Source organism: Pseudorca crassidens, chromosome 20 (genome assembly GCF_039906515.1).
Source record: "Pseudorca crassidens isolate mPseCra1 chromosome 20, mPseCra1.hap1, whole genome shotgun sequence".
In the NCBI taxonomy this organism is placed as follows: Eukaryota; Metazoa; Chordata; class Mammalia; order Artiodactyla; family Delphinidae; genus Pseudorca; species Pseudorca crassidens.
This window is the reverse complement of record NC_090315.1, coordinates 34844507-34861090: the sequence shown is the minus strand read 5'-3', so window position 1 is coordinate 34861090 and position 16584 is coordinate 34844507. Positions and strand designations below refer to the sequence as shown.

Sequence of the window (16584 nt, the reverse complement as noted above, 5' to 3'; positions counted from 1 at the left end):
GGTCCTTGCTGAACCCATTGTCACACTGGTGGTTGCAAATGATTTTCTATCATTTCCTGTTTATTTATTTGCTAGCAGGTTTCTTAAAATCCTTTACAGTGTTTTAAAATTGCTTTTATATTAAGATTAAATGGTTCAAGTTATAGATACCCAAACATGGGGTTAATACATTGAAGAACTTTCTAAATATGTTTCTTGTCCAAAACAAAACAGACTGCCTCAAAAAGTCAGGTGCTTCATATGTTCAACCACATAATAATATTAATATTATACCACATTAAGTATAATAACCAATTGAGAGAGACAGAGTAAGAGTGAGAGAGAGAAAAAGAGAGAGACACACACAGAGAAAAACACCTAACTGTCAATTACAGAAAACAGACTCAATGGAAATTGATGTAGTCATAAAAAATGATACTGACAAAAAATTTTAAAAGCAAACTATATAAAACCATATATTGTACACATTTGGATCATAAGCTGTGTAAAAGATACATATCAAACAAAATATTCATATGTCCAAAAAGGCGGCAGGGGTGGTGTGGGGGTAAGGAAATACAACAAGGTGCCAGGGGCCTCTGGGCGGGGGAGAGGGGACTGCTCCCTTTTTCAGGTCCTCTTTTTGGCATCTTCCAAAATTTCTGTAACAGTCATGTAGTATTTTCATAATGAAAAATGAACACAATTCAATTTAGCAAAATGAGTTCGCCATCACTGGAAGTAGTTAAAAGCAGAGGTTGGAAAAGAGATTACAGAACAGTCCTGGAGCAACCAGGACAAACAGATGCTCTCTTCAAACTCGAATGAAGACAACTCACATGCTGCAAAGGGCCTCAGAGCCTAAATTCCTTGAGAGCTAAGAAATGTGTACCTCGCTTCAAATTTGGAATGTGGCAGGAAACAAAACAGTGCTATGTTTTCTCAACATTTTCAGCCTTATACCCCAAAAATAATTTGGGACCAGGTCTACTTTGCCACCTGGTGTATTATATCACTTGAAATACTGTACGTACGTTACACTGTCGGTGGATTAGCATTAGAAAAAAAATTTTTTTAGTGAGTACAATTATCTGAAATATTCCCTTTATCAAAAGGGACAACAAATCTTAAAAAGGATGCCATCCGAGAGTGATGCTACTAGAGTGAAAAAGAAAATAAGCATACAATAGTTGTTCACAGGAAACTCCCAAATAGCTCCAAGTGCTGCTAAAGGAATTAATGGAACAACATAATTCCAAAAAAACTAAATGAAAAGAATAATAAAAGAAATGGGATAGCTTACATATATAAAACCAAAAACTGCAGCCTGGTACCACTGGTGAAGTCAAGCAACAACGTTAAGGATGAGGTTTACTGAAGAAAAAGCAGTCACGAGCAGTCATATATGTACACACGTTAAAAACTAAAATCCTCATGTTTTTTATATACTGTAATAACTTCTGACTCATATTTTGCTGACTTGTAGCAAATAAATACCACTATATACATTAGGTTCTTTATGGCTGAAGACTTAGAAATTTACATTACAAAAATTTAGTGAAAGCCTGATATAATACTTTATGAACTCTTTGTGCCCTGTGCTAGAAGCAATAAAAAACCATTTGGAGTTCCAGATTTTTCTTAACAACAGAATGGAGGCTAGCGAGTTTAATATGTCTGATGGTGTTCATCTCCTGTAGCCATTATATAATTAATTTAGTATTTGGTATAAAAACCTGTTCTCTCTGTGCTGTACCAGGTCTGAATTACCTTGACTTCCTAATGAACTATTATTTTGTTGACAGAGGGTGACCACACTACAAGGCCATTGGCAGCTGCATGGGCTCAGCAGCAAAGAACTGCAATTGAGCAAGTATATTCAGCTTGGCTTTCTCTTCTCGAGCTAACAGAGAGAGGCCCAGCACCCTGTCTCTGAAATAAAGAGGGTCTGTTGCACGCTCACGACAACCCCTGCTGGCCAATTCAGAAGAAGAAGTGTCCACAGGGAGTGGATGAATGGCACGGGCCCTACCAACGAGGGGGACAATAGTTAGGGCACAAGGGCACAGCCACAAACCCCTTGGTGACCAACTCCAATTAGTGAGGAGATGGCAAAAAAACCCCAGGCACAAATCAGAGGCAGCCGGGAAGGATCTGGACTCACAAGGATTAACCAAGTAGAGCCAGAAGGAAAACAAAGGATCAAGGGGCCTTCCTAAGGTTTGAAGGTGGTAATGCTGGGTGGGAAAATTAAAATGCCTAGAGAAAACAAAGAGCCTAAGCAGTAATGGCTGAACCACAGGAGGGACAAGGATCCTGACCCAAGGCATCGTGCTCTAATAATCATGACTCTGTACTGAGGGACAGAGAGTGGACAAAGAGAAAAAGAAAAGCCTAACAGTGCTCAATGCTCCCACTCAAAATGATTTTATATCGGTGCATAAATAGTTCTGGTAGAGAAGTGTTTCTGAAAACAGCCTAACACCTCTCAGACTTGCTCAACCTTGTTTAAATTATACCAGCTACACAGCACTTAGCTTGAGGACTACTTGAAACCCAAGAATGGCTGCCTTCGGGGGATTTTAAAGCCAGCCTCTGTGCTGCTGTTGCCTTACCTCTGCTCGAGGTATCCCAAGGCCTGCCTGACGAACTCCATGCGCACTTCCACGCTGTTGCGGCTCTTCAGGGCATCAGTCGCGGGTGTCAACAACACGTCTGTCATTTGTTTTACCATGGTCCACATGTCAGAGATGTTCTGCACATAAATGAGACTGCATGTGACAATGCTGTGGGGCCGGGGAAATTGCCTCGTTCTTCACGGCAATCTGACTCAAAGGCAGGCGGGACATGGAGCGGGAAGAGGTTAACGTCCTGTCTGAGGTCCTCAGGCTCAAGCCCAGCACAGAAGACGCACCTCTTCCCAGCCAGCTGCCAGCTCCCGTCTTCCCTGCGAGCAGCCCCCGTCTCGAGCTGGTTTTCAGATCAATTACTATTCCAGGTCTGACATAACCACCTACATAACTAAGACCACATAAAACTAACAAGAACACTGAATCTCAGTGGGTTATCCCTTAAGAGAGAGTGAATACATTTATAATCATCCAAAGCTCTAGGAGTTTAAACTCAAGTAGCTGCATTTCAGTCCTTACAAGGTCACTGGAGTTTTTTAAGGCTTAAAATAAGAGTTTAACCTAAATAATACAGGTTCTGTCCTCCCAGAGGCTCTCCAGGGTCCACTGCTCTTACCCCACCGTGTGAGTGGCACAGCCTCCTTTTCTCCTGCCTATTCACTCCCTTCAAAAGATGGCTTCCTGTGGCCTCCCAGGAAAGGCACTGGTGATCTCTCCTGTGTGTTACCACCACACAGCTGGACTCCCTCTTCCCAGAATCCTCCTGGCTGTAAACCTCTCCTAAAAATGTGTTCCCTGAATGCTTTGCAAAATATAAAGAATCCTTGGAAGACAGTAGCGATTAGAGAAAAAGCAGGTTTACACCTTTTCCAAAGGAAAAGAGAAAATCCTGTTTTCACTGTTTCCCTCAAAAATTAAAAACTGTAGAAAATCCACCCTAAATGTGACCCTTTTTAGGTGGTGAGATGGTAGATAAATTCTTGTTTTCTTTAGATGGGTTTGTATTGCCTTATATTTACTATTAAAAAAAAATAAAGCATTTTTGAAGGAAAAAAAAAGTGTGTACGAGTGCTTGCTTCCGTTACAGCCTTTCCTCCTTTCTCCCCTCCTCCTGGCCACCTACCAATCTATCCATCCCCTTTTTAATTTTTTTCCCCCAGCGGGAGAAAATTGGCCAAGGATAAGAACTGAGGGACAGGAATAAAGATGGGGAGTCAGAGAGGAACAGAACCAAGTGGCTTTTAAAGACCCCACCTGAGTCAAGTTCAAGGGGCTCACTGGTGTGAAAACCGCATCACCTTTACAATTCACATCTCATGAAAGAGCCTGTTAGTCTGTCTAAGGAGGGAAACTGGCAGGGAGGAGCTGGAGCCTGACAGAACTTCAAAGCAAACACAGCTTTGCTGGGCCTTTTGCAGATGCATAAAGATACATATATCTATATATCTATATATATAGGATCATCATCAAAAAACCACCCCAAGGGCTTCCCTGGTGGTGCAGTGGTTGGGAGTCTGCCTGCCGATGCAGGGGACGCGGGTTCGTGCCCCGGTCCAGGAGGATCCCACATGCCGCGGAGCGGCTGGGCCCATGAGCCATGGCCGCTGAGGCTGTGCGTCTGGAGCCTGTGCCCAGCAACGGGGGAGGCCACGGCAGTGAGAGGCCCGCGTACCGCAAAAAACAAAAACAAAAACAAAAACACCACCCCAAAATTATTTAAAATAAAACTCTGAAGAACAGTTAACATCTTCTTCCAGGGCATAGAGTTTCTCTTCAGCACATTTCTGCCAAGTCAGCAAGCTGCTAATCCCATTGGAACACCAGACCCCACATGTCTCCTCGGGTCAGCTCTGGGCGCTACCTTATCATCCAGCTCTGTGACGGAAGCACAGAGGTCCACAAGGTTAGGCTGCAGGTGTCCGTTGACAATCTTCTCGTTATAGATATAAATCTGAAAGGAAAAGCAAAGTAAATCGCACAAATTCTATTTTCACCTTTTCTTTTTAGAACCCCTTGAAGCAGTTCTGAAACCAGCTTCTGCCCAATGGTCAGAAGCTTTCCTTCCTCAGAGTGGCTGAGCTATCCACACTGCCTGGAGGGCAAGGCCTCCGGCCAGCTTCCCAGTTCTGTGCCTAAGCTTCAGAAAGCAGCATCGACACCCACGAAAGCTGGCCGCTAGACCAGCCTTCCTAACATCTGCGGAGTGGGAGCAGGGTGGTCCCGGGGGTGGGGGGGGAGTCCCACGGGCAGGTCTGCATTGCTCTGCCCAGCAGACCATCAGTCCCAGAGAGCAAGGACCAAAGTGGAAGGTCTCCTGCTGCTGCTTCCTAGGAACCCAGGGAAACATTTGGTAATCTTTCTGGCAAAAGGACTGAATGGCCCCAGGCCCAGGGCTTGTGGACTTAGTAAGGACTGTCAGGTCGCAGCCCTCCACGTGTTTTATAAGAGCAGTTGCTGCCCATCTGCAGTACCCGTTTCTCGGGAAAGAATCCCAGCTCCTTAGTAAAATTTTCTCAAGAAAAAGGAACTATGTGACGTTCAACAAATGGAAAAGCCAATATTACTTTGGATTTTATTTTTTAAAAACCAACATAATGATGGTAAAAACTATTAAGTTCTACTCTTTGCATCTGAAGTCCTTGCTCTACCGAGGACTGAACAAGGTAGTGATGTTAGACAAGTCAGGACCCTGTCAAACCTTACCTCCCTCTACTCTAAATGGGGGAGAGCATCATGCAGCCTCCAGGAGTGTTATAAAGATTAAATGAAACGGTTTTTAAACCAGAACGTGGTGTTTATTCACTCATGAGCATTTATGAGGAGCCTTCCCTGGGGTACTGTGTTCAACATGGGATATAAAGATTTGCTCTCCACTGGAGGGGATAGCCATGTAAACAGATACATGACATTCCAGTGTCCTGAGTGCTAGTAAACCTTAGTTTTATGAAGTTTTAGTCTTCACAGACACAGAAGATACATGGTTTCTCTCCTCAAAAGCTTGTAATTTCATTAGGCCTGAATTCTGACGGTGCCTTTGGCAATGGAAGTCAGTCACATAATGAAAGTGAAATTTAAAAAAATGTAGATGTAGTGTGGGAGAAAAAGAAGATCTAAAAACTGAAGAAAAAATAAATGAAGGCCCAGCAGTAAAACATGAGGGAGTTGGAAGGAGGGGGACTTATGTGAGGGAAGCTGATGTGGCTGGTTTCAGATGCCTAGAGTTAGAACTGGCAGTGGTACGCTGAAGGAGAGAGGCTTAAAAAGAGCATTTAGAACATTTTTCTCAACAAGGGGTACAAGAAGGATCTCTGATAATACCATCAGCTCACCAAATAATTCAGTTACGGCATCCCTCTGTCAAAGGCACAGGGTCTAGCAGTTTCTCCCCTCCCCCTGTTCACCTCTATAGCCACCACGTGTTTTTGTCTCCACCTACCCCACCCCACCCCAGCCCAGGTTGGACGGAAGAAAGGAATTGGGTGATGCTGAGGGCCACAGTGGCACCGATTGCGGGAGGGCTTCCCTGGTGGCGCAGTGGTTAAGAATCCGCCTGCCAGTGCAGGGGACAAGGGTTTGATCCCTGGCCCGGGAAGATTCCACATGCTGTGGAGCAACTAAGCCCGTGCGTCACAACTACTGAGCCTGCGCTCTAGAGCTTGTGCTCCGCAACAAGAGAAGCCACCGCAATGAGAAGCCCGTGCACTGCAAGAAGAGTAGCCCCTGCTTGCCTCAACTAGAGAAAGCCATGCACAGCAATGAAGACCCAACACAGCCAAAATAAAAAAATAAAAAACAAATGAATAAATAAATTTATTAAAAAAGAAAAAGAATCGTGGGAGTTGGTCACGACAGAACAGATGTTCCTTGGTCACTGCTGGTGCAGGACAATTTAAAGGGGATGGAAGCCCACCACCCTCAATTCAAGAAACAAGACTGTTTCCCCTTCTTGATACTTTGTGCAGCAAAGCAGCAAATTAGAATAAAATACACAGGTGGCCAGCACTGCTTTATTCAAAAAGTCAATTCCAGGTATGTACTGTCCTAAGGGCAGTTTCAGTCAACAGAGTCCCAGAGCTTTACCACAAAGTGTCTCAATCCATACTCAAACTATCGCATGGTCATGATATACCACAACCCCCCAAATATCATAAGCTTCTCCAGGACAGTAATATCAGGTAATGGTGAGTACATTATGCTTACCAAGGCAGAAAAGCATTCAGAAAATTTCTCTCTACAACGGGGTGAAGAAGCATTTCTGATAATACCATTCACCGACCAGGTGATAGTTAATACAGAACTCCATTTACTTAGCAGTGCAGTTACTCAAAGCTTTACTGTACATGGGCTGTTGCCAAATGCAAAATGAGATGCCTTGGTCAGTGTGTGAGGCAGGTTTCAATTTCCTTGAATCAAACCTGAGTCATTCTATTACCCAATTTGATAGACTTCTCCAGGGACCTAGATGGTAAAATACTAACGCATCCTCTGAATGAAAACCCAACTTGTTTTCAGGGTTGGACTTTCACATGAAGTCTGTGTTCTCTTTTACTTCCCAGCGGGCTCATAGAGGATTTTCCTGGATTCGATCTTCCTTGAGAACACACTCACCTGCCGGGCATAGGCCATCTCAATGCTGTCCAGAGAGCTTCGACCAGGGGGTCCCGCATCACTGATGTAACTTGGCTGTACAGAAATACACATTCAGAATTGGTTCAGAACAGCATTCAGTCATGTAAAGAAAAAAAAAAAACTATAAACATATGTTTGTCTTTAACAAAGCTGTTTCTGTTTCCTAGTCAGACTTCCTCAAAACGATGATTTTTAGGGGCTTCAACAGAAGGCAACTCTCTTACCATGATCACATGAGAAGGGAGCAGGCATGGGACTCAACTCAAAAATAACAGGAGGCTGGAGAAGCTGTAAGGATATCTCAGTAACTGTTTCTGGAAAGGCACCTCTTTGTAACATTCGGTTTCAATCCCCCAGTCCACCTCATCTTCCCCCTCCATGTCTTTACACCAGTGAGGCTGTGGTGTATGTGGGTCTCCTGTTTCCATCACTCAGATCAGATAGCTGACGAAATGGAGTTTATAGGGTCACAATACCAGGATTCAGACATTTCCTATCTAGAGTCCACACTAAGACAACAGCTACTGATGAACTTTATGCATCTGAAGATATGAAGCCAGCCTAAGTTGGGCATTCATTCATTCAGCAAACATCTGCCAAGTGTCTGCCTGCCACATGCACAGTGTGTACACATCTATCCCCACAGGATGACAAGACAGCCCACAGAGGCTGTTCCCAAAGAGCTTACCATCTGATGGGGAGAGTTAGACACCAACATATGGAAAAAATTATTAGTCTTTTTTAAGAAAGACTAAAGATAATTTTTAGCTAAGTTTATTCCCTACTGTAAAAAAATATGGACCAAAATCAGGTATGTTCCAATTAGGTATATTAGGCATATTCTTAAATTTCCAATATTAGTTTGTACTGTACTGCAGCAAAGATCAAATTCTTCAAGCTTCTCTCATTTAAAAAAAAAAAAAAAGCAATGCTCTATTCTCTAAAATCTAAAACAAAGCAGTTTAAAGTAGGTTTCCTGGGAGACACATGACAGATAGCTGCAAAACTTCCTAGCACCACCAAAGCTGGTAAAAGGGATACCAACACGAGCATGCACTGGGGCAGGACAGAGAATAGGAAGAAGCAGGAAGCAGAAAGGTGGGCTGTAAACCCTCAGGTTCTAGAATGAACACTGGATTGTCAGGACACCTGGGTTCCAGGAGGACTGCTCCACTCCCTTGCTTTGGCGTCTGGGCAAAGCACATATCCTTGGAGCCTCAGGTTCCCTTTGGCTGATGAAGGGGCTGTCCTAGACAATCTCGAGAGGTCCTCCCCAGCTCTGATTTTCTGCAATCATTGGTATTAAAAGAGCTTTAAACAGTTTACTGTTCAAAATATCGAATTTGATCTCACTACAGTACAGTAAAAACCAATGTATTGGAAATTTAAGAATATAACTAATATACCTAGTAGAATACACCTAATTTTGATCCATACTTGTTTATAGTAGGGAATAAGCTTAGCTAAAGGTTAACTTTAGTCTTTCTAAAAAATGGACTAATAAACTTTTCCATATGTTGGCATCTTACTCTCTCCATCAAATGGTAAGCTTGGAAGATGCTGCTGCTTGGCTGACCCAATGACCATTTCACATCCCTACCTCTCACTTCTACTCACTGCCACTTCCCACTCTGGCATATGGAGTTAAATATATCCAATGGTGTGCTGGTAAATGTTTAACAACTGGCTTGGGAAAGGGAACTTGACTTGCAGCGTTTGCTGGTTTCTGGTGTAAATATTCCCACCATGGCAGAAATCAAGCTATTCCAAGTAGTATCAACTAGATGGCAAATTTTCTGAAACTCTAACATAGGTCCTCATGAGCTGACCCCTACACACTACCCTTTCCCAGCCTCTACTGCAGCTAGGAGTGGCCATGAACCCTGGTTCTAGCCAACCGGATGAAAGCACAAGCCTGGTAGTACATTCTGGCTTAGTGCAGTTTCTGCTTTTCCTGATAAAGGGAGAAAAAAGAGCCTGGCATGGCCTTTCAGCTTTCTCCCCTGAATGCAAACAGGCTGTCTAGAGCTGCAGCAATCAGCTTGTGAGCCCAAAGTAAGTGTCCGTGCTAAAAATGGTGGTATACAGAGACAAGGAGGTGCCTCTGATGGCACTGCAGAGCTACTGAATTAAGGCCCATACTCTCCACACCTGCAGACTTGTTAGGTGAGAAAAATAAATCGCTATTCAACCTACAGAAACTCAAGTTTTCTGTTACTCACAGCTGAAAGCATTCCTATCTGAAATGATTGAAAACCATCAGGTTATAGTAACAACAGACACGCTTACTGAGCAACTACTATATGCCAAGCACTGTCTTAATTTCTGTGTATTAACTCCACAACCCTATGAGATACATACTTTTATTATAACAATTTTACAGATGAAGACACCAAAGCGCACAGAAAGCACCCTGCCAGAGGTCACTCTAATAGGAAGTAGTGGAGCCATGGTTTGTGCCCACAGCCTGGGGCCACACTGCCAGCCAGGGCAGCCTGGGGCAACTGTCCAAGGATGGCCATCGAAGAACAAGAGAGAGTAGCAGTTAGAAATCCTGGCTCCACTACTCACTAGCTATGTGATCTTGATTGAGTATATTGCTTCTTTTGAGCCTGGGTTTCTTTAGCTGTAACACAGGTGCAGCAATGGTATCTCCCTCATAGATTTGTGAAATAATCTTAAATTAACTGGGAAGAAAACAGTACTTATTTCACAAGGAGTAAGTAGGAATAAGTAGAAAGAGCTCACTGTCCAACATTTGACCAGTAAATGCTAGCTGTTACCACTTTTTAAATAAAAAATAAACCATAATGAACATGGGACTAAATCAGATGTTGAACAGTGGATAGATATAGACACTACAGAAACATAATCTAAGATATTTTCTTTGTGCTGGCTGGAAATTCTCATCTCACTCCTCTACAATGAAAACACATTCCTTGTAGGAAAAGAATCCCCCAGCAGCTCATTTTCTATTTCTGGACTAATTCTGAGTGTTCCCAGTAACACTGCATTTTGAGGACTGTTCTATAATGTGGCCATCTTTCTGGAACAGAACTCTCTGAAAGTTGATGATCCCCGAGTCTCTTGAAAGAACAGAGCACTAAGCCTGTTAATTCCAGTAACCTAACTGGGGGGAATAAATGGGGAGGAGAGGGGGAATGGCGCTAAACACTTCTGCAAGGACACAGTTGTTTCAGCTAAATATACATAAACAGCCTTGAGAAATATTTTCCAGTACTACTAAAAACCTAATTTTAAAAAGTAGTTGGTTTTTCGGCCTTCAAATTTCCATTTAAATTAATTTTGCCTAATGTCCTTGTTTTCAAACGTACCTTTCCTTCATTTGCCCTTGGCTGAGCCTCTATTTCACCACACACAAAGTCAGTTATCCATCAACAGGATGTGTACATGCACATTCCTGAGCAGAGGAACCAGCAAACATTCAATGGAATTTCAAAGCCAGGAGCTGCTAGAGGGCGGGGAAAGGAGACGCCGGTATGCTGTGTGGGAATAGCATTCCAAAATCTTCAGGTTTTCTCTGTATTGGGGCCTGATCGGAGCACAGTGGGGATAACAGAAGCACAGAATCAGAGACCAGAAAGGCAGGGAAGATGGGTAGGCAGGGCCAGAGAGAACAACAAGGGGCTCACCCAGGAGTCTGGAGATAATGTGAAGAAACAGCAGTCTCTGGGAGCACAGACATGAGAAGGGTCTTCTCAGTGTACCTGGTGTTCCCCAAACAGCCATTTTCTAAGTGAACATTCCTGAACAGGCAGGATGTGGTTGGAGAGTGGCAGGAGGGAACTGCAAGCTTTTATCAAGCAATACTTTTGTACATAACATATCCAGGGATGAATAAATCTCTTTTCCCAAGGAGAGCACATTCCAGGCAGGGAAAAATGAATGTAGCACTCACTTCTAGCAAAACAAGTACAGAGTAAAAAGAAAATGTGATGATACTACAGAAGAAAGAGAGTTTTTAATTTCCAAGTGGAATGTTTTGGCTTTATGTAAGCAAAACAGAACCAAAGTAATTAATGTACAATAGTTGGCTACAGTATCTGTACACAGAAGCCCAGTACTACCAGAAAAAACACTGACTGGGCACCAGAAGACCCAGGTTCTAAACGCAACCCAACTGTGTGACCTTGGGTAATGACATCTAACTTTTCTGGAGCATCATTCTCCATGGAGAAAACGGACAGAATACTTGGGTCATTTATACAATGAAATCTATTACGGCCACTAAAAAATGACAGACACCTACATGTACTAACCTAGAAAAAGCTCCAAAATAAGTTAAAAAAAATCAAAACATAATGCTAAGTAGAATCATTTATTATATAAAATGGTGCCGTTTATGGAGTAAATTGATAATAAACTGATCAGATGGACATATACGTATAAATGTGCACATAAATACCTGAGAGGGAATTGGAAGGATAGAATGTCAGAGGTTATGTTTGGGTTGGGGGTAGAGGAGAGCAGCTGAATTTTCACAATCTCTATCTCTATCTCTACCAGTAGAACGCTGTGCAAGAAGAAGGTGTTCATGTGATATATCCTGATGTCAAAATGAAGGGCCCGTTGAGTTGTGTTCTTTAAACTTCTTTTTGAAAGAGCAGCTGAGCACTTTCTATACTTGAAATCCTACTCAAATTCCAATACATGAAACAAATTAGGAAACTACCAGGGAGCCATAAAATACAGCTTGGAATCATCTAGTCTGGGGTTTTCAAACTCATACTGTCAGTCTATATTTTTACTGTATTCCATCAAATCTAATACACCATCAACTGCAAGGCATCATGTTATTTATGTACCATTAGGAAAGAAAAATGCGGACAAACTATGACACACCACTGAATTTAAGGTGTATCCTGATTTCAGAGATGTTAAAATATAGAAAAGATGTGTAACTGGGAATTGGTGAAATATGGTATTAAGTCAGTGATCAAAATTAGAGACTACATTCAACACACACTGTTCACACATCACATCATTATCTGTAATGACTAAGCTACAATTTAGCTTCTCTACTGAGCCTATTGCTTGCTAGGCTGAGCCATTTTCCAGACAACACATTAAAGCAATACATTAAAGCAACGTCCACTGACTATGTCTAATATCAGTACAGCCACGACACACTGAGGCTAGGTAAAAATTTACTTTTAAATGTTGCCTAAGATATATCAAGGATTCTCAACGATGCTCAAAGCCCGTAGTGTCATGCAAGGAGCACAGACGGGGGGTGTTCTTCCCCACAGGCCAGACGCAAGGACTAGGGTATGGGAGTTCTTAGCCAGGAGTCTCTTTCTTGCTTCAAAGCACATCATTTTTATTCAGACTACAACCTGGAAAGTTATTAACAATCTTTCGATTCCTACCTTTCTTTAAAAATTATACCTTTTTCTTCAATGATATCCTAAGGAAATTAACTTCCCAAATTGAATTTATGCTACTGAAGCATCATTTCCCTTATTAAAACTTGCCAGGAATAGATATTACTAACGTGTTGTTGCTCTTCTGTTATTGGAAGGCTTGGGGGAAAAATGATTCAGGAACCACCATCTCCTACTTCATTTTTGCTTAAAAATAAAAGCCTCAAGCCTCTCTTCATATTAAATTAACCAAATTTGGACATTTTCCTTCAAATATAAGGTCAGCTCAAAATGACTGGAAGCCTCTTTCCTAGCTAATGACTCTTTGGATTCCAACAACCTTATTCTTGACAATAAAGTGCCCAGGAAAGAATGGTTTAGATGGCAAGTCATGCTTTAATTATTTCTTCTACTTATGTCCTGAGATTTTTTTTCATTCCTAGTGACTTTATAGGTCAAGGGACACTTAAAAAGGGACAGATCCATATTAAAATGATAAAAATAAACTTAATAGTGTGTAGCTTACCAAATACCAGCCACCACCATAAAGAGTGCTGCGATATGCTGAGCGTGCACTCTATATCAGCTCTGGGCCAGGCACCTTACACACGTTCTACGTTCCTTCCAACGGTTCTTCAAGAGAGGCCTTTTACAATGAGGATGAGAACAGGGAGGTTCCCGGGAGAGCCCCGGGAACTTAGGCCTGCAGAATTCCAAAGCCTGTCTCAGGCCTTCACACTCTGCGGTTTCTTACAAAGAGGGCAGAGAAGGTGCCTGCCCAAGTGGAGATAATACCACCTTTCCATCATTTTGAAGAAAATTACACGGAAAAAACCTGTAAAAACATGGTTCTTCCACATATCCACCAGAACGGTTGAACTGAAAAAGACAAAAAATACCAAGTGTGGCAAAGGTATGGAACAAAGAGAATTCTCATAGTGCTGGTGGGAGGGTACACTAAGAAACTGTTTTGGAACAGTGTTGAACATATGTGTACCCTCTGTCCCAGCAATTGCCCGCTTAGATGTGCCCAATGGATGTGCAAACGTATGTTCACCAAAAGACAGGTACAAGAATGCTCTCAATAGCACTCTTTATAAAAGCTAAGAACTGGTAACTATCCAAATGTCCATCAACATCAGAATGGATAAACAGATTGCAGTCATACTATTCGGCCATGAGAATGAATAGTCTTCAACTACCATGTAACAATATACAGAATGTTAAGCAAAAGCCAGAAACAAGAGTACATACCATATGACTCCATTTACACAGAGTTTAAAAACAGGCAAAAATCTATGACATCAGAAGTTAGGACAGTGTTTCTTTTGGTGGTGGTGGTGAGGGGTGGTGAATGAAAAGGCACAGAACAGGGGATGCTGGGATGCCAACAATGTTGTTTCTTCATCTGGGTGTGTTCCCTTTTGGTATACTCATTGAGCTGTATACTTAAGAAGTGCATACTTTTCTGTATATATGTTATACTTCAGGAAAAAAGTTCAAAACAGCAACAAACAACAAAACCTACAAGGTTCCAGAAATGGCAGTTCCCTGGATTATCTGAAGAACCATCTGCATCATTTGCCAGCTTTTTCAGCAAAGCTATCCACTCCGCTAGGTGTCACAACAGACAACAGCAAAAGCATCAATAACTCCCTTCCAAGAGGGAGGACTCGAGGTCAAGGAAGCAGAGTCTACTAAATAGATTAGTCTATTTTAAGACAAGAGCAATCAAGAAAGAATATCTCATTAGCAGCTTATAATTACTTCCAAATCCCAATACAGACTACAACCTATTAACACAATTTTAAAAAATGAAGTTTATAAAACCATGAGCTGTTCTACTTATCTGCCCAGACTCACAAGAAATTGAGAAAGAAAGAAACATTAGGCTAGCCAAGGATTTTATACATTAGCTCTTTTTTCCCAAAGACTCTACTCTTCTTTGAAATCTTTGAGTCTAAGAAATGTGGAACAGGGTCATTAATGAGTAATTTCCTAAGATAAATGACTTTAGCATCTATTTATTTGGGGGGCTAATTTAATAGAAAAACTGGGTTTTTAAATCAGGAGCAAATTTGTAGATACAGGATGTGTGAAGTTACCCTGCAGGCATGACACACTGCCAAGCTACCCACCTTTGACCCAGACTTCAACAGAACGATGGCCTAGAAGCCAATAGTCCTGGATCTCACCAGCATATTACACATCTCTCTGAGCCTTAGTTGTCCTATCTCCCATGAGAAAAGAATGCTAGCTAGTTAAGAAACAACTTCTGGTAAAAAGATTTATCAGGAAGCACTGGCAATATTACTTGAAATGTCTTAACGCTATAATTTTTGTGACATTATAATTTTTAACTTGCACCTCCAAATTATCTGAAACTACTTACTTTAAAACAATAGTAAGGGACGCCCATTATGAGTCAGGTGCTTTATGTTATCACTAATCTTCCCAATAATCCCATTTCACCAATGAAGACATTAAATGTCTGCAGGATTAAATAACTTGGATGAGGTCTCAGAACTAGTCAGTGGTGAAGCTAGGATCTGAACCCCAGGGCTGTTCTCTCCCCAGCACCAGCGTGGTAAATGTGTGGTTAAGTCACAGCTCCCACTGGCACAAGGGCAGACATCACTAATCAAGCACGACACACTTTCCTGCTGATCCCAAGATGCAGCCTCAAATCCCTCTCAGGAAAGATCTCCAGGATAAATAAGTGAAAAAAACATGATATAGAACAGAGCATATAGTAAAATAACTTTTGTTTAAGAAGGAGGGAAGATAATATATTGCCTTGTATTCATATAAAGAGACTCGAAATATTACACAAGAAAGTAATAATAGTGATTACTTCCAGGGAGAGGCAAAGTGGGGAGGGAATGAGCTTCTGGGGACAGGGTTCTTTAGTTCTTGAGTCATATGAATACATTGCCTTTAAAAAAATTAGATTTTAGGGCTTCCCTGGTGGCGCAGTGGTTAAGAATCTGCCTGCCAATGCAGGGAACACAGGTTCGAGCCCTGGTCTGGGAAGATCCCACATGCCGTGGAGCAAGTAAGCCCTACTTAGTTGGGCTTAAGCCCAACTACTGAGTCACAACTACTGAGCCTGCACATCTGGAGCCTGTGCTCTGCAACAGGAGAAGCCGCGACAGTGAGAGGCCCACGCACCGCGATGAAGAGTGGGTCCCGCTCACTGCAACTGGAGAAAGCCCTCGCACAGAAATGAACACCCAACACAGCCAAAAAATAAATAAATAAATAAATTTATTTTTAAAAAAAAGAATTATATTTTAAAGAGGAGAAACCCCTCAACTTAGCACCACCACCAATCAATGAACACTGGCAATTAAAATAAACCCTATTAAACATACCCACTCTAAAATCACACTGTTTCAACATATCCCTAATACTCTGGTTAGCACAAAGTTAGCTAAGGCCAAATGATTTATTCAACAAATATTTCTAGAGCATCTAATATGTTCCAGGGACTCTTCTAGGCACTGGAGATATGAGTAAACACAACAAACAAAAATCCTTACCTTCATGAAGCTTACATTCTACTGTGAGAAACAGACAGTAAGCAATACAAAGACATAAAACACATACAATGGTTTAAAGTGAAGAAGTGCTAAAAAGAAAAATATAGGGCTTCCCTGGTGGCGCACTGGTTGAGAGTCCGCCTGCCGATGCAGGGGACGCGGGTTCGTGCCCCGGTCCGGGAAGATCGCACCTGCCGCGAAGCAGCTGGGCCCATGAGCCATGGCCGCTGAGCCTGCGCATGTGGAGCCTGTGCTCCGCAACGGGAGAGGCCACAGCAGTGAGAGGCCCGCGTACCACAAAAAAAAAAAAAAAAAAAGAAAAAAGAAAAATATAGCAAGAAAAGGGGATATAGAAAGTGCTGAATGGGGAAAGGTTGGTTTGGATTTCAGATATCAAGGCCCTGGAAGGCCTCACTGAGA

At 42.2% G+C, this 16584-nt stretch overlaps 1 protein-coding gene across 5 annotated transcripts in view; it reads right to left on the bottom strand.

The window, feature by feature from the left end:
- NUP93 (nucleoporin 93) overlaps positions 1-16584 on the bottom strand; it is a 102802-nt gene that overhangs the window by 14992 nt on the left and 71226 nt on the right. For all 5 annotated transcript variants that reach the window (XR_010939123.1, XM_067719510.1, XM_067719513.1 and 2 more), the window contains 3 exons: positions 7218-7292; positions 4471-4560; positions 2595-2734 (listed from right to left, as the gene is read on the bottom strand). Coding sequence is in view for 4 of the 5 variants with exons in the window: in XM_067719510.1 (XP_067575611.1) it covers positions 2595-2734; positions 4471-4560; positions 7218-7292 (305 nt within the window). In the remaining variant the exon portion in view is untranslated. The remainder of the gene's footprint in view (positions 1-2594; positions 2735-4470; positions 4561-7217; positions 7293-16584) is intronic.